This window comes from Elephas maximus, chromosome 16 (assembly GCF_024166365.1).
Source record: "Elephas maximus indicus isolate mEleMax1 chromosome 16, mEleMax1 primary haplotype, whole genome shotgun sequence".
In the NCBI taxonomy this organism is placed as follows: Eukaryota; Metazoa; Chordata; class Mammalia; order Proboscidea; family Elephantidae; genus Elephas; species Elephas maximus.
Genome location: NC_064834.1, coordinates 7,584,261 through 7,609,545, shown reverse-complemented (window position 1 = coordinate 7,609,545; position 25,285 = coordinate 7,584,261). Strand labels below are relative to the sequence as shown.

Sequence of the window (25,285 nt, the reverse complement as noted above, 5' to 3'; positions counted from 1 at the left end):
CCTCCCACCCCAGCCCGTCATCTGGCTCATCTGTCTGTCCATCAGAGTAACTCTGACTTCACAGCCTTGTCTCTGAGGCACCGCCCAGCCTGGTTCCCTTGCATGTTGGGCATGGCCTCTTCCCACCGAGCCCCCAAGTCTGCTCTTCCCCTGGGGGTGGGGTGCAGGGAGAACACCCTGACCCATAGGTCCTTACCTTAAACACCGGACTCGGCAGCCTGACTCGGGCTCCAGGGTATGAAATAAACAGAGGTCAGGGTCATCAGCTGCCTTGAAAACCTGGGGTTACAAGTTGGAGCGAGAAGCAAAAATATCAGGCATGTCTACAGGCAGCTTCGGAGTCAGAAAGGTACTGGCACATACGTGGTGTCTTCTCAGCCCTGGGAGCGGAGAAACCGCCATTAACTCCCCTGGGCAGATAGGGAGCTGGAGGTCAGGAAGTGTGGTGGAGTTAGGGGTGGAGGTTGGGGCTCAAAATTCAGCCTTCAGTGCCCACCAGGAGGTGCTGGCTGGGTCCTCGGCTCAGAGAAAGATGGGACTGTGACCCCCAAAGGTAAACCCCTGCTGAGAATCCTCTGTGCCCTCTATATGCCCCATGCACACGCATACACCGACACACAGACACCCCACCCTTGGGTTTCCACCCTCCATGTAGAAAACTTAATTGAAGCTGAAACTCTCATTTTTAGCCAACTTTGTTTTTAATGTTGAATAACTCTCACTTGTTTGTGTATACTTCAGGAACAGTCCCTGGGGGAGAAGTCATCTGTTTTCTTAAGTGGAATCCTGGAAGTCCAATTAGGAGTGATTGTTTTACTTCTAAGAATTTTCAGAGTTTGCCTAGCTTGCCCTGCTGAGCCCCTAATTGGACAGCCAGAGGTACCCCAGTTCGAGGCCCCACATGGCTGGGGTTGACCCGTTTGAGGGCCCAGGCCAGGAAAGTTCCAGCTCTGAGCCCTAAGTAGAGGGGCCCGGAGGGTACCAGAGACATGTCCTCCTCAGATCAAGGAGTGAGTTGAGGTCATGCCATCATCCCAGGGCTGAGACAGAGCAGAGGCTGGCACTCTGGGTTCCAGGGAACCATATAACCAGGTCAGGGTGGCTTCGGAGCCCACGCCTAGCATGGTGGGAAGGCTGCCAACAGCTGTCCTCATTCCAGGTCCTGAGAACTCAGCCACAGTAGGGCGCAGCCTGCTCATCCCCATTCATTGTTGAAGAAACCGAGGTTCAGAGAGCTGAAGCAGCCTGCAGGATCACCAAGCTAATCAGTGCCACGACCAGGTGTGGGTGACCAAGCCCTTCATCACAATCACAGGGCCCAGGAGAGGAGGGTCCAGTTTAGGTGTGGACGTTTCCTGAGTGGGGTGAGGCAGAACCATGAATGTGGAGAGCCGTTTAGACAGGTGGGAGGGGGCGGTGCAAGGGGAGCTGGCCCAGGTGAGGGGCATTGGCCTGTTGGCTTTGGAGCCCAAGCTCCGGTGTTGTTCGCCACGGTGCTGATGTGGAGTATGCTGTCTGGTGGCCCAGTCCACGATTGCGGGGGAAGGTGGGCATACAGTGGAAAGAACGTGCCTGTAGCGGGGCTCAGCCTGCAACCCAGAGGTCTCTGTGAGCAGCACAGGGCAGCCGGTGCCTCCTTCCTCCCGAGGGAGCCGTTGGCCTCCAACCTATGCTGGCTCATCCTCTGATGCCATGAAGGGCCCAAGGCTGCCCCAGGAGGCAGTGCCCCCCAGCAAGCCTGGGCCTGCTCCTGTGGCCTCTGGGAGGGTCAGGTTTCTGCCCGCCAGGTGGGCAGCTCCCTCGGTTCCTGAAGCTGCAGCTCGGCTCGCAACTCTGCCCTGCTCCCACCTCCTGAGCCCCCAGGTACCATCTGCTGCCCTGTTTCCAGGCATCAGACAGGTAGGCGGCCTCAGGCAGGAGCAGGGAGGAGGCGGGTAGAGCCCAGATGGGAAGGTAGGGGACCCCAGCCCTGAGGGGCAACTAGTGCCCAGCCTGCCACCTGGCACCTGGCTTGCCCCTCCCCCCTGTAGGAATGGGTAAGAGCAGGTCTAGTAAAGAGTGTCATGTGGGTGGGTTCTGTGCAGGCTTCCCGGGTATCTCTATCTTGGCTTCTCTGCATGTAAGAGGGGTGGGGTCTGTCTGGGCACCCCGTGTCTCCCCCTGCTTGATTCACTGCTCTCTCTGTCTCCTGCCCAGCTCTGACTCAGTCCTGAGCCGATGTGCCTTCGCCATCCCAGCCACGTCCCCCCACATCGGTTTGCTCTGCTTAATTTCATTTTTTCAGGGCTCCAACTCGCAGAAATAAGCCCTCCCTCCCCACCCCTGCACTTTTTTTGATTTAACAAGCCTGCTGGAAAACAATAGTGATTTCCTCATCGATCATAAACAGAAGTGATTACCATACAATTACAGCCTGAACCATCAGCCTCCCCGCAATCACAGAGCCGCATTGTAAATAGGAAGACAATTGTCTACAGAATTACCCCCAAATTGGTTTAAGTGGCAACAGAGGAGTGTTGGCATTTGGGCACTTTGGGGAGGATGGGTAGAGTGCTGGTGGTCCTGGCGGCAGAGGGCCCCACTGGGGACTTTCGAGGGTGCTTTCCTTGCCTTTGAGGGGGCAGCTTGTGAGGAAGAACTTCCTGCCACCTTCCCCATCCCTTTCTTTTCCCCTCAATTAGCTGCTCCTGTCCCTCTTGGCACAGTTTGGTCCGAACTCATCTATACTGTGGAAGTGGCTGCATACAAGCGCCTTTTAATGCGAGTGGTGGAGAAGGGTGAATCTGGGGGGATGTTTTGGGGAGGTCTGCTCAGCTCCTCTGGTGTTCCCCTCTCCCCATGTCTCATCCCTGGCTCTTCTGGGTCCCCTCATCCTTCTAGGATCTTCTGGCGTAGGGCCTCACTCCCCTTCCCATCCCCCAGCCCAGTGATGGTCCCCGGCCAAGAACCTCCTGCATTCCATCTAGGGCAGCCTACTTCCTCCTAATGTTTCGGCATGTCCCCTGCATCCTCCTCAGCCACCCGGGTCAGATGGATCTCATGGTGCCCAGCAGGGTCGGCCAGGCCAGCGCCTTCCTGGAAGTCTGCTGGCCATCGCTGCAAGTGAGTTCCAAAACGGCTTCCAAGCTGGGCCTGGGATGTCCTAGGCCAAGTCCTCTGCCATCAGGATGCCCTGGTGGTTGGACTCCTGAGCTCTGGCTCTTTCTGCAGGGGTCCTGTCCTCCCAGCACTCACCACAAGTTGGGCTGCTCTGGGGTTCCCTGGAAAACCGGCCCGTGAGCTCACTTAGAATTCTTACCAAAGCTGCTCGCACTGGGGTTATAAATGCTTTTGTGCACCTCATCTAACCCTCAGAAGAGTTTGCACGTGCTGGTGACAGTATTCTCACTTCTGATAAAGAAAGGAGCCCCCCCAGCCAGGCCCCACCCGGCTGAGACCCCAGACAGCACTAGCGCTGTTAACAAGCACCAGTAGGCGGGCACTTGCAATACCTTAGCTCCTCTCAGCCTTGCTGAAGCCTGTAAGGGGAGGGTCAGGACCCCGAGGAACTGAGGTCCAGAGCAGGAACATGACTCACCCCGAGCCCTCAGAGTCCTGATGACGAAGCTGGTTTAACCCATCCCTGCTGGACCTTGGAGCCGACACTAACTGGTGTCCTATAAGCCAGGAAGATGCCAATGTCCCTGTACTCTCGCTGGTCCTGGTGTCACCAAGGCTCCCTGTCTGGTGCCCTGGTCACTCTGCAGAAGCCTCAGGACAGGGCGCATCTGGAATTGGTGTATATAGGGCCACAAATTCTGTCAGCTCCGGCTCTCTGCCCTGTGCTGAGAGGGGCATTGGGGCTGCCTTGGGCTTGGCCGGAGGGGCGGGGGCAGGCCAGGCAGCACCTGGCACGCTCAAGGGTGACTCGGGTACCAGGCCAGGTAGAGAGCTCCCATACCCTGTGCCCGGCACCCACCTTCTCAGCACTGGCAGTGGGAAGAGACTGGCCCAGAGGAGAAGATGGCAGATGGCCCTGTGGCCAGGCCCACTGAATATCCACAGACAGTGGAGGAGGTCAGAGGAGGGTAGAGGCTCACAGCTCCCAGCTTGCCCTGCAGACCTGCCCTCATGCCCTCCGCCTGCAGCCTTTGCTCTTGCTGTTTATTTCCCATGTTGCCAGGGAAGAGAGGGTCTTCAAAGCCACAAAGACCAGGGCTCGATTGCCGTCTCTGCCAGTCTGCAGTATGTGCTGTCTTTACCTCGAACCTCAGTTTCTTTTTCTTTAAAATAGGAAATTGACCCACCTTGCTGGACTATGAGGCCACAAAGGTGACTTTTATCAGATGACGGCTGCTGTTATCTCAGGGTCCTGCCCTTCTTCAAGCGGGATGGGACCTCACCTTTGCTGAGCATTGTCTCTTGCAGAGCTTTGCTCTGGGCAGTTTACAGATGCCTCGTTCATCTTCGCAGCAACCATCTTGTGTGTGCAGCCTGACTCAGGAGCCACAGCCCCATGTGCCCATGTACATTTACATTTAAATAAATTAAAGTTAAATATAACTTAAAATTCAGGTCCTCGGTGGCACTTGCCACATTTTGGATGCTCGGTAGCCGCATGTGGCCAGCGGCCCCAGTTTCGGCAGCCAGATCTAAAAGGTTTCCTAGCATTGCCAGAAGCTCTGTTGGACAGCAGTGGTCTGTGTTATCATCCCCCCACCCCTCCATTTCAGAGGGGCGAAGTTGAGTACTGAGTCTGTGAGAGGTCACATGCAGGGTCACGCTGGATGAGAGAGACCTGGGACACAAACGTAGACCTATCAGCTGCTAGCCTGCCTAGTCCCGGATGAACACAATCTACTTTCTTATTGCCCAGCTCCTTTCATGAGGCCTGTGGGCTCCTGGTGGGTGAGGACGGCGTTTTCTCTGTACCCCGGTGCCTCGCCTAAGGCCTGCCCAGCGTGAGTACTGGAGGCAAGTATTTGCTGAGTGAGCGATGGAGTGAATGGTTACGTGAACACTCCCTTCTGAAACTTTGGGGAGAAATTCCCTCTGCTCCTGACTAATGTGCAGAGGCACAGAGCCGGCTGCTGAGGAGTGATGGATGGCCCCTCTCCCAAGATAAATGTGGCAGTCAAGGTAATCGGATTGTGTGTGACGGTCTAATTTGTAGGCAGGGTAGGAATCGCCCAGCCATGCCTCGCCCCAGCCACCCGTATTAGTTTAATCAAATGCCCAGTATCTAAATGACTGGGCCCTGGTGATGGATGATGTGAGCTCTGTTAAATGCTATTGCCCTGTCGAGCCAAACTTCCCAGAGCCCCACCAGACTCCTGGGCTCTTTAATTTGTTTTTCCTTGCTTGGTTATCTCTGTGTAGGGCAGGGAAGGGGGGCTGGAGCTCTTCGGTCTAAGTCTCTGGGTGTTCGTGGAGGAGAAGGTGGAGACCAGAGCTGTGAGGAGTCAGAGGGAATCCTGAGAAGCCTTTCTGGGTCCCTGCTGCCAGTCTTGGGGAACCCCATTCCCCAGAGCTCATTGAACTTGTGCCTCATGTAGCGTGGGTCCTCTGTCTGAGACGACTTCTCCTTTCACCATGGAACTAGCCTTTTCGCTCTCCTAAGGGGGCATTTTGATAGAGAAGAGTTCTTCATTTTAATGTGGAAAACTTAGCAATCTCTTCCTTATTGCTAGTGTTCGTGTGTTCTCTCCGAGAATCTTTCCCAATCCCAGGGTCATGAAGCTCTCCTCCCATATCATCCGAGACACTGTGTTGTTTGGCATTTATTAGGGGGTCTGTGGTGTGAGGTAGGGGTCAGTTTCCAGCCTGGTCATTCTGAGTATCTGCTGTGTACCTTGCACTGGGTCCTTGGGAGAGACAAGGTAGAAAAGGTAGAGTCCTGCTCCCCAGGACTAACAACCTACTTGAGCTGAAACATGTATTTTTAAAAGGAGGTTCAAAACAGCATGTATAACACGCCACCCTTGTGTCAGAGAGTGGGGTATGTCCTTAGATGCTTGCATCCCTACCTTCCATCGCTACTGAGTGCCTCCTGCTTGCGGGCATTGTTCTAGGCACTGAGGAGATGGCTGTGGATGCAACACACAGAAACCCCTGCCCTGGGGAAGCGGTTGGCCAGTGCAGGGACAGGGAGTCAGATACAGAAATTTCGTGCTTGTGAAGTAGGCACCTGGCTCATGGAGACTCCATGCACAGTAGAACTAGATGCTGCCTGGTCTTGCACCATCCCCGTCATCAGTTGCAGATTGGACCATCTTTATCCATACAGTTTCCGTTGGCTGATTTTTGAAGTACCGTATTTTTACCCAAATAGTGCCCTCTGCCAACCACTCCCTCCCCCCCCCCCCCCATTTTCCTAAGCACGCTATGCTAATTTTTATTTACAGCAACATGTAAAAAAGTTGGTTAGCAGCTTTTACGAAAATGCCTGGGGGAGGGGTAAGCTGTTGGCTGGCAAACAGTGGAAGGTCCACATTATTTGTGTAAAAATACGGTAAATCGCCAGGCTTTTTTCCTAGTATATCTTAGTCTGAAAGTTCTCCAAAACCTGTCCGTCATCACAACAACGCACAAGCCTCCGCTGACAGACAGGTGGTGGCTGCACGTGAGGTGCGTTGGCCAGGAATCGAACCTGGATCTCCTGCACGGAAGGCGGGAATTCCACCACTGAACCACCACTACCCCTCGTACTATGGGAGAAGGTCATAGGTGCTATGGAGAACGAATAAGCAGGGAAGGAGCATGGAGGGAATGTGGGTTGGGTGTGTGTTGAAATTTATAAACTGGGAAGGCCAGGGAAGCCCCCGCAGCTAGTAAGGACAGAGGGTGGAGGGAGCCACTCACGTGGGATGTCCAGGACAGGAGTCTTCCAGGCAGAGGAAACAGCCAGTGCAGACGTCCCGATAGATGTAAATGATAGATTCACTCTGGGAGGAAGACCAAAAGCCACTTAGGGTTCCCCTGGTGAGAAGAGCTGGCAACAAGGGCGGGCTTGGGGGAGACTGTACTTTTCAGCATATGTACTTCTTTTATGCTTCCGTATTTTTCAATTACGTGCCACATATTAAACCAGTTGCTATCCATGTGTGTCAGAGTAGAGCTGCTCCTTAGGGTTTTCATGGCTGTGACCTTTTGAGAACAGATTGCCAGGCCTTTCTTCCGACGTGCCACTGGGTGGGTTTGAACCGCCAACCTTTAGGTTAGTAGCCCAGCACTTAACCACTTTTGCACAATGCACAGATTATCTCTTTTTAAGAACATTTAGAAGTTAGATAGGGAGGGACATGAGTTGGAACAAGGAGGTGGAGCAGTCAGATGTAATGGAAAAACTTCGGGTTTGGAGGCCAGTGGATGTGGACCCAAATCCCTGTTCTGGCCTCTATCTGAAATGTTAGCTTTTTAAGGAAAACGGGTTTGTGTATTACTTATGCAAACAGAGTAATTTCACAAATTTAAAAAAAAAAAAAAAAAGATCCCACCCTGCCTGTTGTTTTAGCTATGTGTCCTTGGGCAGACTTCTTAACTTCTCTGAGCACTAGCTTCCTCCTGCATAATGGAGGTAGCAATCTCTGCCTCAGAGGACAGTGTACAGTGTAAAGGGCTATGTGGGTTTCTGTGTGGCCTGCAGTTGGCCTTCCTGAGGGCATGTACCTGCGTGGCCTGGCTCCTTTCAGGGCAGGGGGAGAGACTATATATCCCTGTCCTCAGATTCTCCAGGGGCCTCTGGTCCCCAGGAAGGTGTAGAACTTTGCAGTACAGCTCCCTCAGGGGTAGCAGACCCTCTGGCCCTACCAGGTGGTCCATCATCTGACTGGCAGGGGTCCCCAGATCCCCACAGGGTCCAAAGTGCCCAGCTGTGCCAGCCTGGCTTGGGTCAGCTGATCACTGGCCCCACCACCCCTCCTGCCCCGGTGTTTCCTTCTTTGCGTGTTATGTTCATTTTTCATAGCCTCTGTCAGAAGCAGAAGGCAGTGAGCTGTTTCCTGCAGGGAGAGAGCAGGCACTGGAGGGGGAGGAGGGCGGGAGAGCTTCGTGGTGATTAAACACTGCAGAGGCCTCAGCAAATGACGGCTCCCTCCCCCAGCTGCTCAGGAAGAGGAGCAGGGAGCCAGGCCTGGGCTGCAGATGGCCTGGGCTGCTGTCTGCTCCGCCCCCTGGGGCTGCCCCCCCCCCCCCCGCCCCAGTCCAACCAGACAGCTGCGACGAGGGCAGGGCAGCAGTGCTGAGCTCTGTGTGATCTCGTTCCGTCCTCACAGCCAGCCACTGTGTGAGGTGGGAACCAAGGGCGCGGGAGTAGGTGATGGGCGCGGGGCCACACAGCCAGCACACTAACAAGTGGTGGAGCAAGAGAGTCATTAAGTGGGCACAGCCATGTTCACCCTGAAGAACTAAAGTGTAGGCTTTCAGTCAGACCGTGCGTGCCAGTGTGGAGCGCTGGACGTTTGCCCGAATCGTGTTCTCCACTGTGAACTTGATGTACACCATTACACTTTTGGAGCAACTGTGAGCTAGGTTACGTACAGGTGAAGAAGCAGGTCCGCACACCTGCCAGGGCCTTGCCCAAGACCACACAGTTCATGTTGTTAGTTGCCGTCGAGTCTGTTCCAACTCATGGTGACCGTAAGTACAACAGAACGAAGCAGTGCCTGGTCCCATGCCATCTCCATGATCGTTGGTATGCTTGGGTCCATTTTGTGGCCATTACACAGTTCACACCTCATAGATAAACCAGGGGTCTTCCACTTCTGACTCCCTCCCCAGTGCAGAGGGCCCAGGGAGAGAGAATCCAGGGCCACACCTCTAGGGCCCTGAATACAAAGATCTAGGGAAATCAGCCATCACAGCATTTGCCAAGGGTATGGTTCCCCTGGCCCTGGGAACCTGCGCGCATTGTGGACTGAGAATGGGACGTGGCCCGCTCCCTTCCATTCATGCAGCAGAGGGGCTGAGCACCTGCGTCCTGCCGTGCGCTGAGCTTGCGCCTTGGTCTAGAGCAGCGGTCCCTACCAGCAGCATCTGCGTCACCTGGGAACTTGTTAGAGATGCAGATTCTCAGGCTTGTACCAGACCCACTGAATGGGGGGCGGGGGACAATACTCTGTTTTTCCAAGCCCTCCAGGTGGTTCTGATGCTGGGCTAGATTGAGAACCCTGGGCCTGGAGAGCCAGGTGCTCAGTCTTGCCCTGGGACCTCCCCACCCCGGCTGTACCACTGGATATTTAAAGAAACCTCAGAGAGAACCGTTTGATGGGGTAAAGGATCTTCTGCCATAAGAAAAATCCTTTCGTTTCTTGCTCCTCCCAAGTGTTCTAGAAATCTAGCCGCCTGTGTCAGGTTTGCTTCAAATGGTGTCTACCTATCAATGACTAAAACAAGTTAGCGTGCTAAAAAAAATACGAGATATTCTCTGAAACGCACTGGGGGCCTGCAGTGTGGGAAGAGGGCCCCAGGGGAAGTGGAGGCTGGTCTGGTGTTCCAGGCAGCCGGGTGCCCCCGCTGTAGGAATAAGCCTGGCGGGGGGGGGTTCCTCCTTGCCTGGCAGCCCGCTAGTAACAGCCAAGCCAGGCTTGGGGGGGTGGTCCTAAAGCTCCGTCAAGCATCCTTGCTCAGGGGCTCTCAGAAAAGGAGAGCCACAACTGATGAGGAAGTCAAGACACAGAAACGTGAAGCCTGCAGGCATCAGCAGCTCTTGTAGGATGAATGGGTAAAAGATAAAACCCAGTCCCTGGGCGGCACAGTTAGTGCTTGAGTACTAACCTAAAGGTTGGCAATTCAAGCCTCCCCAGTGCTGCCGTGGAACAAAAGGCCTGGTGGTCTGCTTCCGTAAAGATTACAGCCAAGAGAACCCTGTGGAGCAGTTCTACTCTGTAACACATGGGGTCTCCATGAGTCATCGTCAAGTCGATGGCAATGGCTTAACACAGCTCTGGATAGAAGGCCCATTTGAAGGGTGTCATCTCCCACAGGGTGAGGTTAGCAAGGAGTGTCGGAATCTGCCCCGAATGTCCGCCCATGGGGGTGGGAGCACAGTGGGTGCCCCTGAGCTGAAAGCACCCAAGTGATGTCCTGGGTGGTTCCAGCTGGAGTGGGATCTCTGCCCACCCACCTAGTGGCTATGCCTTTGCACGGCGTAGACCTTAACTCACTCTGCCCGGGTCAGGAGGGTGTGACCTGAGATTCATGAAGGTTAACCAGGTCACTCAGTCCAGGAGGAGGGAAGGGAGAGGGGAAGCTGGGTGGGATGAGGTGGGGTGGGGTGGGGTGGCGGCAGAAGGTTGGGGCCTGGTCAGCAGGGTTTTCCCAGGTCTGCTGTTTTTCAGAGTACAATGAGTGACCTCAGCCCAAACCCTCAGTAATCACAGGTGTGGATCACCCCACAAAGCCCCAAATCCCTCACCTGCCCCGTGTCACTGTGGTGCACACCCCCTCGGTCACCCCCTAGGTCTGGAAAGCTTTCCAAGTGGTCCCTTCGTGTAAACAAAGGCACTCCTGGCAGAGGCACCTCCCTGAGGCTTATTTTCAGGACTGGGACCCAGGACAGTCCCTGCTCTGATATCCTGGGCCCAGGCAGAGTGGAAGAAACTGTTATCTGAGGGGTCCGGGGTGTGTGGCACTCTGCTTCCGTAAAGTTTACAGCCTCAGAAGCCCCATGGGACAGTTCTCCTCTGTCCTATAGGATTGCTATGAGTCGGAATCGACTCAACGGTAGTGGGTTTTTGGTTTGGGGTGTGTCACTGGCTCCTGGCTCCCACGGGAAGAGCCAAGGGCCTGGGATCCCACACGGGGCCAGAGTGAATGGCAGGAATGCACAGCCAGGCCTCAGTGTCCCCAAGGGCGGACGCCGTGGTTTTTAGACTGGGGAGGGGAGAGACTGACCTTAGAAAGGGGCCTCATTCCAACTTCTCGTTCTGTGTGCTGGGAAGGGGAGACATAGCTGAACTGTGTGTACCCAGCTGGGAAGCTTCAGAAAAGTAAATTACCCAGGGAAGAAGTTGATTCCCGTAGCCTCGCCTTACCCCTGCAGCCCCTGCGAGAGGGCAGCTGGCAGTAGTGTGCAGACCGAGGAGGCGCTATCTGTGCAGAATAGAGAACAGGCTTTCCAGTGGGTCCCCCTGGAATGAGGCCACATGGTCCGGGGCGCCTGGGGAGACAGCTCGGGGCTTGCATGGCAGGAGGGGAGGGGGTCACGGCATGGTTCTCTCCTCTTCACTGCCTCAGCTGCAGACACACTTGGAGAGTAGTCCCAGTATGGGAGAATGCCCTCCTGAGTGGGCCACCCTGGTCCTCTGGTCCTGCTCGGGGGCTGAGGTGGGTAAGATGGGGTGGGGTGATGCTTAGCTCTCGGCCCCCACCCCGCCTCACGGACACTCCAGTGCACTCTCGGGTAGTGAAAAGGGTCTGCTCTGTTGGAAGCCATGTCCTTCTCAGAGGGCAGGTGCACAGAGGCCCACCTCAGCCCAGTCCTCCTGGCCTCAGTCCAGTGTAGGGGCAGATCTACCTGGACAGTGGGTGACTTTGGCCCGCTGCTGGTGGGCTGAGAGTGGGGACCTGAACTCCCCACCCCTTCTCAGGCCACCTCCCCCTCCAACACACTTGCTTTGCTATTGAAAAACAACTTGCTGTCTAGTCGACTCTGACTCCGACTCATGACCCTATGTGTGTCAGAGTAGAACTGTGCTCCATGAGGTTTTCAATGGCTGATTTTTTGGAAGTAGATCGCCAGGCCTGTCTTCCGAGGTATCTCTGGGTAGACTCCAACTGCCCACCTTTTGGTTACAGCCAAGCACGTTAGCTGTATAATTTTCAACTGAGATGGCCTAGAACGTCCCCCACCCACGCTCCATTGCCGACATATATCCCTGGTAAATGGGAAAGCACTGACTTGCTCCTGACCCTGCTGCAAGCTCAGGCATGCCCTCGGGCAGGTTCCCTAGCTTCTCTGCGCCCATATCTCATGTCTAAGGTGGAGGCTGTGGTTACCTCTCCACCTCCAGGGTGCTGGGGAGGGTCCATGGCCAAGGAGTGTGGGCAGTGGTGGGCAGCAGTGCCTTGGCCAGATGCTTCCTGCCCAGGCTGCCAGGATAGAGGTGCCACTCTGCAGAGGTCCTTATCAGGCACCTCCAAGATGATGACAATGCCCCCGTGAGTTTGTTTCCAGGTATCTTTGCAATTGAGCCTGAGGTCAATGGTGCTAACCGGGATGGCCCAGGAGGCAGTGTGTGGTGGGCAGGGAATTTTCCAGGCTGAGATTTTCTGACAGTCCAGGGAGAGGCTCAGCCCATTGGGTGTGTCCTCTGGGGCCTGTGCATCCTGCCCAACCGGCCCAGCCTCCGCTCATCTGCTGGGTGAGGGGTGGCCGAGGGCGGCCAAACCGGTTTGGGAAACAGCCCTGCAGGCTCCGGCTCCAAGGCTCGCTGGGAGTTCAGTTCCCAGGGCGAGTTCACACGCCTTGAGACTCAGCTCCTGCCAGCCCAGCTGCCCTTGGGGACAGGGGGTAGGAGTATATTGAGCTGTGCTGGAGAGGGAGGGGCAGGCCCGGGGCCCTCTCCCGGACCAGGCTGGCCGAGGACCTGAGACGGCAGGGCCTGCTCAGCACAGAGAAGCAGGTAGGACCCAGCAGGTAGCCTGGGAGCCTCCGTCCTTGCCCCTCCTTGAGTGTATGTGGGGGATGAGAAGGACAGGGTCACTCCCAGCCAAACGGTCAGCCAAGGGTTTCTCCTTGTTTTGAGTTTCTTACCCACAGGGTGTCAGGAGATGACAGCAGGGAGCAGCGTGGGAATGACCTAGAACTGTGCTGCCAATGGCCATTGTACAGAGATGCCATTGGTTTGCAGGAGAGCAAGACTTTCCCCCAAGGGAAGCCTCTGGTTTTATGTTCTGGGGTCAGCTGACAGGGCCCCCAGAGTCCAGCCTGCAGCTTCCGGAATGACTTGTCCTGTGATCAGAGAGAAGCCCTAACCCCACAGCAGCCCCGGAGCTGAGGATACAGAGTCCTTCCCCCAGCCCCCATGACCCATCACCCCTGGCCCTGCACACCGTCCAGCTATCTGACCCCTCTCTGGGCTCAGGCCTTGAATAAGGGTCACTAGGCAAGCGGTGGTCTCCGGAACTCCAGCCCACACTGTAGGAGGGACTGGCCTTTTGTCCCCACAGGCCCTGCGGGATAGAGAAGGGGTCGCGCCCTGAGAGGTCACAGAGGTCAAGGAGGCCTCAGCCCTGAGGGACGTAACTCAGCCCCATTGCGACACCAGGGCCGAGTCACGGGGCCTCAGACTTCAGGGAGCCCGGTGCCTGCTGCCTCCTTCACAGCCGGCCCAGAGCAGGGAAGGAAGTTGCCTGTGGTTACACCGGAAGCTGGCAGCTGACAGGGCTGGGAGCTGGGAGGGCAGCCGAACTGTAGTGGGGAGGTGAGCACGAGGCAAGGGCAGCATTCTTGTGGCGGAGGGGGTGGGGTGGGGGTGGTGTGCCTGGTCTCAGAGAGGTGATGTCAGGGACCTGTGGGGACAGTGGAAACCCAGCCTGGACCTGCATGGGAGCCTGGCGTGGACCCAGCCCTGTACTCCCCTGTGGAGAGATTGGCGTTGAATCTCTTGATGTCCCTCTTGGGCATTGATCTCCCTCTTCCTGAAAGAGGGATCCTCTTGTCCTTGGCTGGCCACCTCCCTGGAGTCTGTGAGGCTCTTATGAAGTAAAAGGTGCGGGGGCATGGGAGGGAGGGCTGACTGTTTACCCTCAGGGTCCTGTTAGATCATGCCGCCCCAGTTACAGATGCACACTTGGGGCCCCCAGGCCAATCCACTGGCTAACTGGCTGTGTTAGAGCCCAATGTTGGTCCCCTGGGCCCAGCGGTCACTGACCCAGGCCCAGGCACCACCTTGGACCCTCTGTGGTCATATGCTTCCTGTGCCCTTTCCTCCTGGAAGGAGATAACCTGAGGGGTTGGGGAAAGGCTCTTTTTTCATTTCTCGGGGCCCCCGGCAGTGGTGGGCCTGCAGAGGAGGGTGGCAGGAAGCCTGGCCCGGGAGCCACAGTGATGACGCCAGGCAGAGGGACCACCCCAAGAATGGTTCTGTTTCTCGGGGTCACCGATCAGACCACCCATTCCTGCTGGGAGGAAGGAGATGCACGCAGGAACCCTGGGCTTGGCTCCTGTACCCCTGCCCAGGCCCCCCGATGGAGACCAGAGCAAAGGCCCTCTGTTAGCCGTTTTGTTGGCCGGTGTGCAGAGGAGAGAACAGCTGCACCAGGTCCCAAGTGCTGAAGAGGAAGGAGTCTGTCCAGACTGGCCGCTGGGCCCCGCTCAGCCTGATTGAACCGTGTCAGAAGTGAGCTGGGTTGGGCTGAGCTCCTGGGGCCCGAGGCCCATGCAGTGTAGTGTCTGGCAGGCAAGGGGAACTTCAGGTACGGGTACAGTCAATGCTGGGGAGCAACACTGCCTGCCGTGGGAAGTCCCCAGTCCCATGGAGGGGGCACGGCCTGTCGTGGGGGTGCCCTGTGTGAATGAGGTAGTATAAGGCTTGTCCCAAGGAGAATAAGCATTTTGTCATGATCTTGGAGGCAGTTGAAAGGATTTGTATTTTATTTGAACAACAGCAAGTAAGTGGAAAGACATGAGGGACGGGAACCTCTGAATCCTACGGCGACTTGTGTGCTCTATACAACAAACAGTAACATGTATTCTTACGTAGTTTTTCTACATGCTAGGCACTGCGCTAAGGATTTTATGTGTATTAGTTCATTTAACGCTCATGTCAGCTTATGAGGTAGGTGTTATTTGTTATCCTCATTTAGCAGAAGGGAAAACCAAAGCACAGAGAGGTTAAGTCATTTGCCCAAGGTCACACAGCTGCTGATTAGCTGAGCTGGGATTTGAACCGAGGCCACCTGGCTCCAGAGTTTGTATTGTTGGCTATTTTGCCTTCTAGAAGTAGGAGGTAGTCAGCCACCTACCTCCTGACCTTCTACTTGCTTCTGGTATAAGAATCACCATTGCTCATATGTGGTAACAAACCTCAGGCCCTTTATCTCGGCAGACCTGTGAGCAGGAGAGGTTCCCCCTGTGGTCTCCCCATTTTACAGTTGAGGTGCAGACACTAGCCCAGGCATGTGTCGTCTCAAACCCTATGTTCTTCCCTCTCCCCTCTCCATCTCCTCCGAACTCACACCCTCTGACCCCAATCTTCCCTGGGCAGCTGCCCCAGGACTCCACCTTGGGAAAGAGGAAGAGGAGGGTTGGGGGAGGTGGGCAGCATCTCCAGGGAACCTGGGGTGAGATGCTCTGCCTGGGCCCTCACCTTAGCCTTCCCCTGAGAGAGGGACTCAGGGAAACCGTTAACACGAACACTGACATCAACCATGAGCAGAAAAAAACCAGGGTTGTGGCTGGGCCGCCTTTTAAGTTACTCTGATTGTTGTTTCTGTAAACTGTTAGTCTTTACTCCTCATCACTGGTGTGGCCCACTGATGGCCGTGCATGTCATGAGCCAGTGGCAGCGTGACTTGAGTCTGAGTTTACTTGATAGCAGCCCTGAGCTCTGAGCACAGTCAGGATTGCACCCAGGACCTGCTGCCCCTGAGGCTGGTTCCCACTCACAGGGATGGTTATGTGCCGACGGCTTAAAAACCGCAGGGCAACCAGGCAGTAGGTGACAACACAGGGCACCAGTGTCTGTCTGTCTGTCTCTTCCATCCTCTCTGTGTACGGGATAATTCTAGCTGTGACTCATTAAAGCCAGTTGACCGTGTGTTGGCTGCATAGCGCTGTGCTGGGTGCTGGGTTGCAGAAGTGGCTCCCTCCTGGGACTCCTGCTCCCCGGTGGGGTACACGTCATTCCCCCAAGTAACCCCCTGTTCCCCTCACTGTGTGGCTCGGAGCAGCTACTCTCCACCAGCCCCTCGTGGCCTCTGGGGACATAGATAGGAAATAGGGAAAGAGGTGATCAGAATGGCATTGATGGAAAATCCCTGTGGCCACTCACCATGCTGAGTGTGGGTGGCAGGAGGCAGGTTTGGCGGCTGAGATACAGAATAGGACGCTCTTGTCATAATTCAGGGGAGGGTGATGAGGGCTACAGTCAGGTGCTCGGTGTGGGGAGGGAGCCAGGGGCAGACTGCAGAGAGGGATAATGGGGGCACGAAGCCCCATGGGGAGGGCGGGGTTCTAGGTTCCCGAGAGCTCTGAGGTACCCTGGGGCCTTCCCCCAGTGGGGCCTTCCGCCAGTGGACGGGGGAGCTGGCCCTCACAGGTGACTTCCAGGTGGGGGTGATCAGCAAGGGGAGGAGCCCAGAGTAGGTGCCCTTGACTCACAGGGTAAGACTCTCAGCTGCCTCCCATTTCCAGGTCCCACTCTGCCTCCCCCTACACCTCCCGGTCCCCCTGATTGTCCTCACACTTCCACTGCCCCCTCAGGGGTGTTGGATGGGTTTAATAAGGCAATGATATAGAAGCATTTTGCAAATGTAGAATAATGAAGTGCGCTGGTTTCCTCCCAGGTGGCCCTTTCTGCCTTGCACTGTGGACTCTTCCTCCACCCCTGTTCCCCAGGCCCCCCAGACCCCCAGGCCCGGTGTGAGGGTGAGAGGCCCCTGCTTCATCATGCCTCCCCTCTGCCTGGCTGGCCTCCTTCTGGTCCCTCTGAGTCCGGCCCCATCCTCCTGGGTCTCCCAGGTCTCAGAAGCAGCTTTCTACGTTGTGTTATAGCCCCCCATGGCCCCATGTGTGTACATGACTCTCACGCTCACATACTTCCTCTGTTCTCCAGCAGCCTTTCGCCGCCAAGATGCTCTTTGATATTAGCACGCCTTTGTTTCATTTTGCGGGAAGCTTCTCCGGGTGTAGCGTTTGATGCCTCTCTGGCTTGGCCTTACATCCAGGGCTCGGAGCTCTCCTCTCCAGACTGCCTTTCATCCTCCCGTTCCCCACCACTGCCTCCTGTCCGTTCCTGATCCCAGACCTTCCCGAGAGCGAGCCTCTCAGCCTCTTACTGCCTGAAACCAGCCTGCTTGCTCCATGGGACTGCCTTTCCCCTCTGGCCACAATGGCGGCTTCCATTGTCTCCCTACTTTTCAAGCCTGTGTCCAGCCTCTCTAGCTTGTGCCCAGCGAGCTTGTCTGGTCCCGCTGATGCTCCCATTCCCAGATCCCACTCTGCCTCCCCCTACACCTCCCCATCCCCCAGTTTGTCATCTGCTCACAGAGTGTGCCTCCCCTCCCTCTCCTGCCTGCTGTATTGTCTGGAGAGTTCTGGCTACACCCTTTCCGCCTGGCACCTCCACAGCTCCCAAACCCTTGTCTGACCCTGCAGCCTTGGCATGCAGCCCTTTCCTCCACCGTCCTTCTCAGAGGGCATCATTGCCACAGAGACCAGTGGTCCAGCGCTCATTCACGTGGTTGTCCCATCCTAGACGTCCGCTCTGCCAGGAGCTTCAGGGCAGAGGGAGATAGGGACCTGCCATTCCCCCCGGGAGTGCACATCTGGGGCCAGCAAGACTAGGGAGTCCTGGGGCCCTCCACTCGGGAACCTGCCCTCACTCTTTGGGAGCTATTACGTTGGGTTTTCTTTTTCCTAAAGGGCCCTGTGGTATGGGGTGGTTAAGCTGCAGGTGGAGTAGCCAGAAAGGCCTTGGGGAGCAAATGCCGGGGATTTGGCACTCCCTCAGGCCCTTGTCCCGCACCCCTCTGGATTCTCCAGCCCAGCCTGGATTCTCCATGGATGGAGCGCACACGCTACCTTAGCTGCAGAAGCCTGGAGTGCAGCTGCTACAGGTGCCCAAAGACACCCACTCCTGGATCCCATTAATAGAGGTGTCACCCATTGTTACACACACCGTTGTTTTACATAGCACTGAGAAGAGACAGCATACTGCCAGTCACACACAACACACCATCAGCTATGCCTGTGGCTTCGTGAGAGCAACTGTGAACTAATCTTTACAAGTACCCTACGAGCTGGGTAGTATCGTTACCATCGCTCCGTTTTAGAGATGAGAACAGTCACGACAAGGTCGGGTAGCTTGTTCGAGGTAACCCAAGGTGGTAGTGACAGAGCCAGGGTTACATCTTTGCATGTGCCTGTTTCAGAGACAGAAACTGGAGGGAGGTGTGCGTCTCTGACTGGGTGAATACGGACATTCGACATTGTCTCGCAGACAGAGGAGACGGCCCAGCAGCCCCCAGTTCTGTAGAACCGTCGGGGCAGGCAGGAGAATGGTATGGATACGGGGTATGCTTTCGAGCCTGACTGCCTGGGGTTCTGTTTTGACTTCCTGGTTTACCTGCTGTATAACCGCGGGCTAGTGATTGGGCCTTTCTTCTCCAGAGTACTCTAATCTGTAAAATGGGCATGATGGGAATTTCTGTATCATCAGGTGGTTGGCAGGATTAGATGAAATTATGCCCACAAAGTGTGTGGCCCAGTGCACGGCACGTAGGACGACCTCCATGGCGTTGGCTGTTGCCATCATCCACACTGAACTGGGTGGTCTTTCTGTATTTGCCTTCCTACCCCATGACCAGGAGCCCAGGAAGGCATGAGTCTATGTCTGTGCCCTCAGTGCTGAGCTCAGGGGCCTGCCAGGGGTTGGCTGCTGGGTAGTGGTTGTAGTTGTTGAAGGCTGCGGCAGGTTTTGGAGAAGCGGGAAAGACAAGTGCAGGCACCAGGAGCACAGAGAGGCTGCCCTGCATGTCTTCCCCTGGGCTAGCAGCCACTTCTCCATCCACGGCCCTCAGCCCCTGCTCCCCTGTGCATGGGGCCATCTGGGTATAGGCTGCTGACTTGCCAAAGCCAGGGCCCTCAGTGGTCATAAGGGTCTCGGGCTATCCTGGATCCTAAGGAATCTGGGCTGCCCTCTGCCCACACTGCGGAGGGAGTCCCACAGGGATCCTGGGGAGATGAAGGACCTCCCTCCAGGGCTGCATGCGCCTGCCCACTGGTGGCAGCAGAGGGGAGCTGCCTCCTGTGTCTTAGGCAGAGCAGAACACGTGACGTGGTCCTCGCTCTGCCCATCATGGCCCGGACGGGACGTAAGGCCAGAAGGAGGCAGAAGGAAGGAGCCTCTGCGAAGCTCATGGGCAAATGGGCCACTAATCGTCACTTTAGCTGCTAACCCCTTGGTGGCACTTCCTGTGTGCCTGGGACTTCCTTCACTTCATGATAGCACTCCAGCTAATCTTTACAGCTCCGCTGTGAGATGGGTAGTATTGTTACCATCGTCCTCATTTTAGAGATGAAGACACTGAGGCACGGGTAGACCAGGTAGATATCACTCGGGTGATAGTGCCAGAGCTGGGGTTAAGTCTTAGCAAATCGGTTTTGGAGTCTGTCTCCCCTCTCCTGTGTTACGCGATGCAGCAGTGGATATCTGCTCTGGGGCTGGTGCCGATTACAGGGTCCTGCGACCTCCTCCCACCCCCTTGCTCCCTTCTGGCTTCTCCTGGTATATACCTGCTGTTGACTGACAAGCACTAATTTAGACCTCACGGCCACGCTGAAGCAGGCCTGTTGAGCCCATTTCACAGATGGGAAAACGGAAGCTCCAAGAGGTGAGGCAGCTTGTGTGAAATCTTAACAGCTAGAAAGTGGCAAGATAAGATTCAAACCCCATCTGTGGGCCTCCAGCCAGTGTGCTTAGCTGCTGCTCCATGCAGCCCTGCCTGTCCTGGGCCACTGGCCCTTGTTGGGGGTTGCTGGGAAGGCTCCTGCAAGGAGTATCTTGAAGAGGTAAGAGTTCTATGAGGAAGGAATTTCTAGGCAGAAGCAAAGAGGCATGAAAGTGTGTGGTGTATTGTGGGGCTGGCTTGTAGAGAGGTGGGCCTGGTGGGTGACAGGCTCAGGAATGAGGGTCACCTCCCACTCACGAGGCGATTGCAGATGCCCCACCCCTCCCCCAGAGACCACACAGCATGCCCACACAGACTGCACTGACTAAGCACTTTATAGGTGGAGGTCTCACACTTCGCGGTAATCTAACGGCATGCACTAATACCACCCATTTCACAGATTCAGAGAGAAAGAAACCGAGGCCCAGAGAGCTGTGTGATTTGCCCGAGGTGGTGTAGCCGGATGTGCTGGAGCCGGATTTTGCATGCATACTGTTGGGATTTCTTGCCCTTAGTTTAACCATGGGCGTCACAGGGTCCCTTGCTATTAACCACGGGGTAGAAGGCCAGGAGAGGTAAGAATCCAGGCCGCCTCACCGTCGCACCAGGTTTTGCAAGTCCTAAGTGTCTTGGACTTTTCCAGGGGAAAAGTCTTGCAGTGAAGGGTTTGAGCAGGGTGTGGACCTTGCCCACTGAGGACTGGATCCAGCACACAGTAGGTGCTAGGCAGCTGTTTGTTGAATGACTATTGGGTGAATGATTGACATCTTGGTACCTAAAGTGAGCATGGACTGAATGAAGGATGCCAGTTAGGAGGGGGTGGGGAGGGCCTCAGAGGTTCATTCTGGACGTGCTGACTTGTGCGTGCTTACACATGTTTTATGCTGAGAAGTCTGGAGGGTGTTTGGAAACCTGGGTTGAGGTTCAGGGTTTGTGTTTGAGGTCTGAGATGGTCCTCCACAGCTGCCCCAGCCCCAGCATGACGTTGTGAGATCATCAGGAAGGGGCCCACACAGTCCCCAGCATGTCCCCTGGACAGGACTGGAGAGGATGATGGGTGGGGGCTGATTAGGGAGTTCGGGGCCGGCTTGAGAGCCCAGATTCCTGGGTGTCCCCACTCCAACCCAGCCCCTGATTGTCGCAGAGGCCCTGCCTTGGGTGAGGGAGAGGGAGTAGGGGTCTTTTCAGGGACCACCACCGTGCGCAGCACCAAAGAGTTGAGTTTGCAGCTGAGTGCTCCTGCATTCTTCCTCCCCAAGGAAGGCCAGGTCCCACTGGAGCAAGGCAGCAGTCCAACCAGGAAGAGATGGTCCCATCGGCTCCTGTGGCAGCCTGGCAAGCCCCCCCCCCACCACCTCTCTGACTGAACCAAGATGGCCCCCAAAAGCCTTCTCTTCTTTCTTCCCCAGTTGACAACCCAGATCAGAAGGGGGCCAAAAAGAATGCTGGGTGGAGCTGGAGTTCGCCTCCACGCCACTCTCGGGAAAACACTGGAGCATCTCACGAGACCCTGGAGGGTGGCTGCGGGTCAGGTGGTGTAGACGCTGTGCTGTGGCCGAGGGAGCAGTGGGCAGGGGAGGGCAGGCAGGACACCAGGCACACCACAACCCACCGACTGGGCAAGCGGGGAGGACAGCCCAGGGAGGCTCCCCACCTGCTCCCTCCTGAGCGGCTGGTTAGTGCAGAGGCAACGCACCCAAGTACCAGCCAAGACGCCCACCCTGCCATGTGGTCCTCTGCCTGGCCTCCTCTCAGCCTGTCTACCTCGGCCTGGCTCGCTGATGGGCCCAGACTCCCCGTTGGCTGCGGAGTCATTTGTTGTCATTAACTGACGCTTGCCTCAGAACAACCCATCTTGCTTTATGCCACCATGAGAACCTGCGCCCACCCGTCTGCCATGTGCCGGACTCGGCCGGGGCTGCCAGTGTGGCCTCTGCACTAACCAGCCACTCAGGAGGGAGCAGGCGGGGGTGCCTCCCTGGGCTGCCCCCACTCCTTTCCCTCCTGGTTATAGGAATGTGGCTTTCCTGGCATCCCCTTCTGTCATGATGCACACGCTATCTCATCTATACCCAGCGTCTCAGACCCCCAAACCAGCCAGGATACACAGCAGACCTCCTCGTTCCTTGTCAGAAAGCCACTCCACCAGCAATAGGGAAGGTGGCTGTGACATTGGAGGAGAGCTGTGATCCCTACGTGTCGTGGCCAGCCCCCAGGCAGAGCAGCTGGCCATGAGCAGCACCGACTGAGGCCGTCCTTTGTGCCACAGCCAAGCCCCCCCCATCACCGCGCACTCTGGCTCCACGTGCCTGGCATGCAAATGAGTTTCCAGATGGTGGGTGCCCCTGCACAAGAAGCGGTAACTAGGGCCTGGGAGAAGAATAGAGCAATCTGGAGACCCATCTTCTGTGTGTTCCGGCCTCTCAGTAGGCTGCTTCTCCCACCAGCTGCGGCAGATGTGTGCTGGGTGCCCACTTCAGGGTCGTTTTACCACTGTTTCTGGGCAGACATGAGCCAGAATGGGGCCTTCTTCTCTCTGGAACCCTCTTTGTGGGTGATGGCAGAATGAGCCCCACAGAGGGGGCAAAGCACGTTGTACAGGATACAGGTGGGACTGTGATCCTGCAGCCTGGCCTCGCGCTCCCCCTCCACCAGTGGGCCCCATCTCACCCATTGGCGTCCCTTCTGGGGGAGGAAGCTAGTGTCATCTTGGGAGTAGGGCACGGGCTGGATTCCAGCCCCCTTCGCCCCCTTGGCTAGGCGCCTTTGCACACCGCTCAGGCCGAGCAACTGTACCCAGCAGCCCTGGGGTGGGTGACACTTTGCCACCCCTCTCCAACCCCTACACAAACTACTGCCTTGCCCTTGCCTGTCAGCCCCCAGCAGGATCCCAGGAATGTGGGGACCACTTTGTCCACACTCCTGATAGAGCTTGCCTAGGCCAGTGGGCGGGGGCAGAGCCTGGCAAGGTTTCATAGTCCCCGCCTACCCACTCAGGGCTATGGGCTGACTTAGTAGGGGAGGGGGCTGGTCCAGGACCAGGGCAGTTTGCCAAGGCAGCCACTTCTGGGTGCCTTGAGGTTGGGAGTTTTCCCCCAGTGGCAGCTGAACTTTGAGAATTGCGTGTGATTCTGGAGAGGCCCTGAGGGTTCCTCACTGAATTGGACTGGGGGACTCTCTCCCACACTTTTGCTCCAGCCTCAGGCATGGGCAGGGGCAGGAGGGCAGCCTAAGTCTTTCCCTCTCTGCCTGTGGTTACCGGGAGCCTCAGTCTGCCCCTCTGTAAAAGCGGATGATAACAGCTGACCTGCTGGTGTCCTGTGTGGTGTGAAGCAGATGCAGGAAAGGGATGCAGAAGCCTTCTGTCCAGTGTCTGAATGGGAGATCCTTGAAATGAGGGTGAAGGCTTTGCATCCGGCCAAAGGGCAGAGCAGTCCTGATTCAAAACACCCTGCGTTGCCCAGACCTGGTCATCTTCTAGAACAATCTAGTCAGTCTAAAGTCCTCATGCAGGAGCGGGGCGTTGGCTGGATGTGGTCACCCCTCTTTGCCTCTACACAGTCTCTGCAGTTCTCCCATCTGCTCCTCACCATGCCCTGGAAGGAAGGCAGGGCAAGAGCCATTGCCCCCTTTTACATAGAAGCGAAATGAGGTCCAGAGAGGGTCTGTGAGCTGCTTAGAGTCACACACTGAGGTGGGGACAGAGCCCAGCCTCGTGGACTCACTCCCCAAACCTCGGCTTTGTCGTGCACTTTCCTGGCGGGGAGTTCCAGGAGAGCCCTGTAGATACCTGGGACCTTCAGCAGGCCCCAAGAAGGCTGTGGGTTTGGTTTACACTTTGTGATTTTGTACTATGAGCCCAGCTCTGTAGAGAAGCCATACTCCGCTGGTGGAGCTGAATTGAAGGGGGTGGGCTTCACAGGGATGCCTGGATGGAGGCAGTGCCCACCCTCGCTTCCCGCCAATCTTGCTGTGGCACCGGCTCTGCCTCTGTGCTGTGTGGCTCTCCCCTGCCCCCTGCCCCTGACCAGTCCTCCTTAAAGTAACAGCCAACGAAAGTGATTATCCTGATCTTCTCTTTTAGCAACAAAAGCTTTTTACTACTCCTTGGGGACGTTAGTCCCATTCTACAGCTGAGAGCACTGAGGCCTGCTGAGAAGGCTTAGTGACACTCCTGGTGTCCCGTGACGCTGGGAGCAAACCCAGCCCCAAGGACACCCCACACGGGGAGGGTCTCCATGAGGGCATCGGGTGTGCTGGGGTGTGGTGGCGAGGGGCCCACTGACCTGCTGTCCTTGCTTGCAGCCCTCCTGTCCTCCTGGTGTGAGGAGCTCGGCCGCCTGCTGCTCCTCCGACATCAGAAGAGCCGTCAGAACGACCCCCCTGGGAAACTCCCCATGCAGCCCCCCCTCAACTCCATGAGCTCCATGAAACCCACTCTGTCGCACAGGTGAGAGGGTGGGCACCAGGGGCCGGGCGGGCAGGGGCTCCTGGAAGAGCCCCTCGGGAGTAAGAACTGGGGCTCAGAGCCTCAAGCAGCTGTGAGGACAGAACATGTTTTTAAATACAGTTGTTCGTTTTGTTTTGTTTTTAAATCCTCCTGTGTGAGCGCTTTCTCCCCCATCGAAACAGAGGTTGAAAGTGCTGGGTTTACCCAGCCTGACTGTTTTGTCCCTTCCCTGAGGGGTTATTTCTTCTTCTGGTTCTATACTTCTGATTGAAAGTTAGAAATCCTAGGCTCGGGGTCTTCCTTCTTTCTTGAGCAGGGTTTGGGTCAACCCAGAGAAGCCAGGGGTTGACAGGGCCTCATGAAGGTCACAGGGCTGGTGGGCCACCTGCAGACAGGGACACAGTCCACCCAGGCTGGGCCCAGTGAGCTGAGCAGGATCAGCATAGGGGCGGGGCCACTAGGCACTGAGGAACCTGCCGGTCTACCCTGCGTCAGCTTCAGAAGGAACATGTGACCCAGACTGGCAAGTTCCCAGTTAATTATCTCATGAGTCCCTTGCTGAGCAGAGATGCTCTCTCCAAGGACTCTGCGGGCTGACCCCAGAACAGCAGGGCCTGTCATGCTGGTCTGCCCGCCCCGTACGGGTCCCCGCTAATGACCAGGAGGGGCATTTGCAGTCAGCGCTCAGCCCTCATTATCCAGCCCCACGGAGGCCCTGAAGCCCAGAGCACGCTGCAGGCGGCCCTGGCAGGACCGTGGAGTCGCTTGCCGGCAGCCGGGTGGCGGCCACGCTTTATAAATCGAATTAGAGACTCGTTGACTCTTGGGACCAGAAAGGACCTGAGAGCTTGTCGAGTCCAGCATTCTGCCCACACAGATTGCCCTGACACATGGTCACCATCTCTGTTGGAGGTACTTTCTATGACAGCAAGCCCGCCTGCACCCAGGGAAGGCCCTCAGGCGGATGCTAAAGGCTCCAACTCAAACAGCCTCTCTTCTGCGGCAGTGTCTCCATGGGGTTCTGTGGGCGTCTGGGCAGGGTCCTTTTTCATGGTGCAGGACTTTGCAGGCATTTAACTTCTAGCTCTTCTAGTGTCCTCCCCGCCCCCCCAGCACAAAAAAACAGCACAGTAGCAGCAAAAGCACTCTCACACATTTGGAGCATTGGAAGCATCACCCCTGGTTAGGAACCACTGCTCTCAAGAGGCAAAGCCTGCCTTCCAACCCTTGCTCCTGGCCCAG

General features: G+C 56.4%; 1 protein-coding gene across 11 annotated transcripts in view; it reads left to right on the top strand.

Annotated features, from left to right (window-relative positions):
- ZMIZ1 (zinc finger MIZ-type containing 1) overlaps window positions 1-25,285 on the top strand; it is a 258,230-nt gene that overhangs the window by 194,513 nt on the left and 38,432 nt on the right. For 10 of the 11 annotated variants that reach the window (XM_049855866.1, XM_049855867.1, XM_049855864.1 and 7 more), the window contains one exon: window positions 23,899-24,043. In XM_049855866.1, coding sequence (XP_049711823.1) covers window positions 23,991-24,043 — 53 coding nt within the window. In that variant the 5' untranslated portion in view covers window positions 23,899-23,990. Of the gene's footprint in view, window positions 1-10,267; window positions 12,603-23,898; window positions 24,044-25,285 lie in introns of those variants that run through there. The other variant, XM_049855865.1, reaches the window with a different exon arrangement.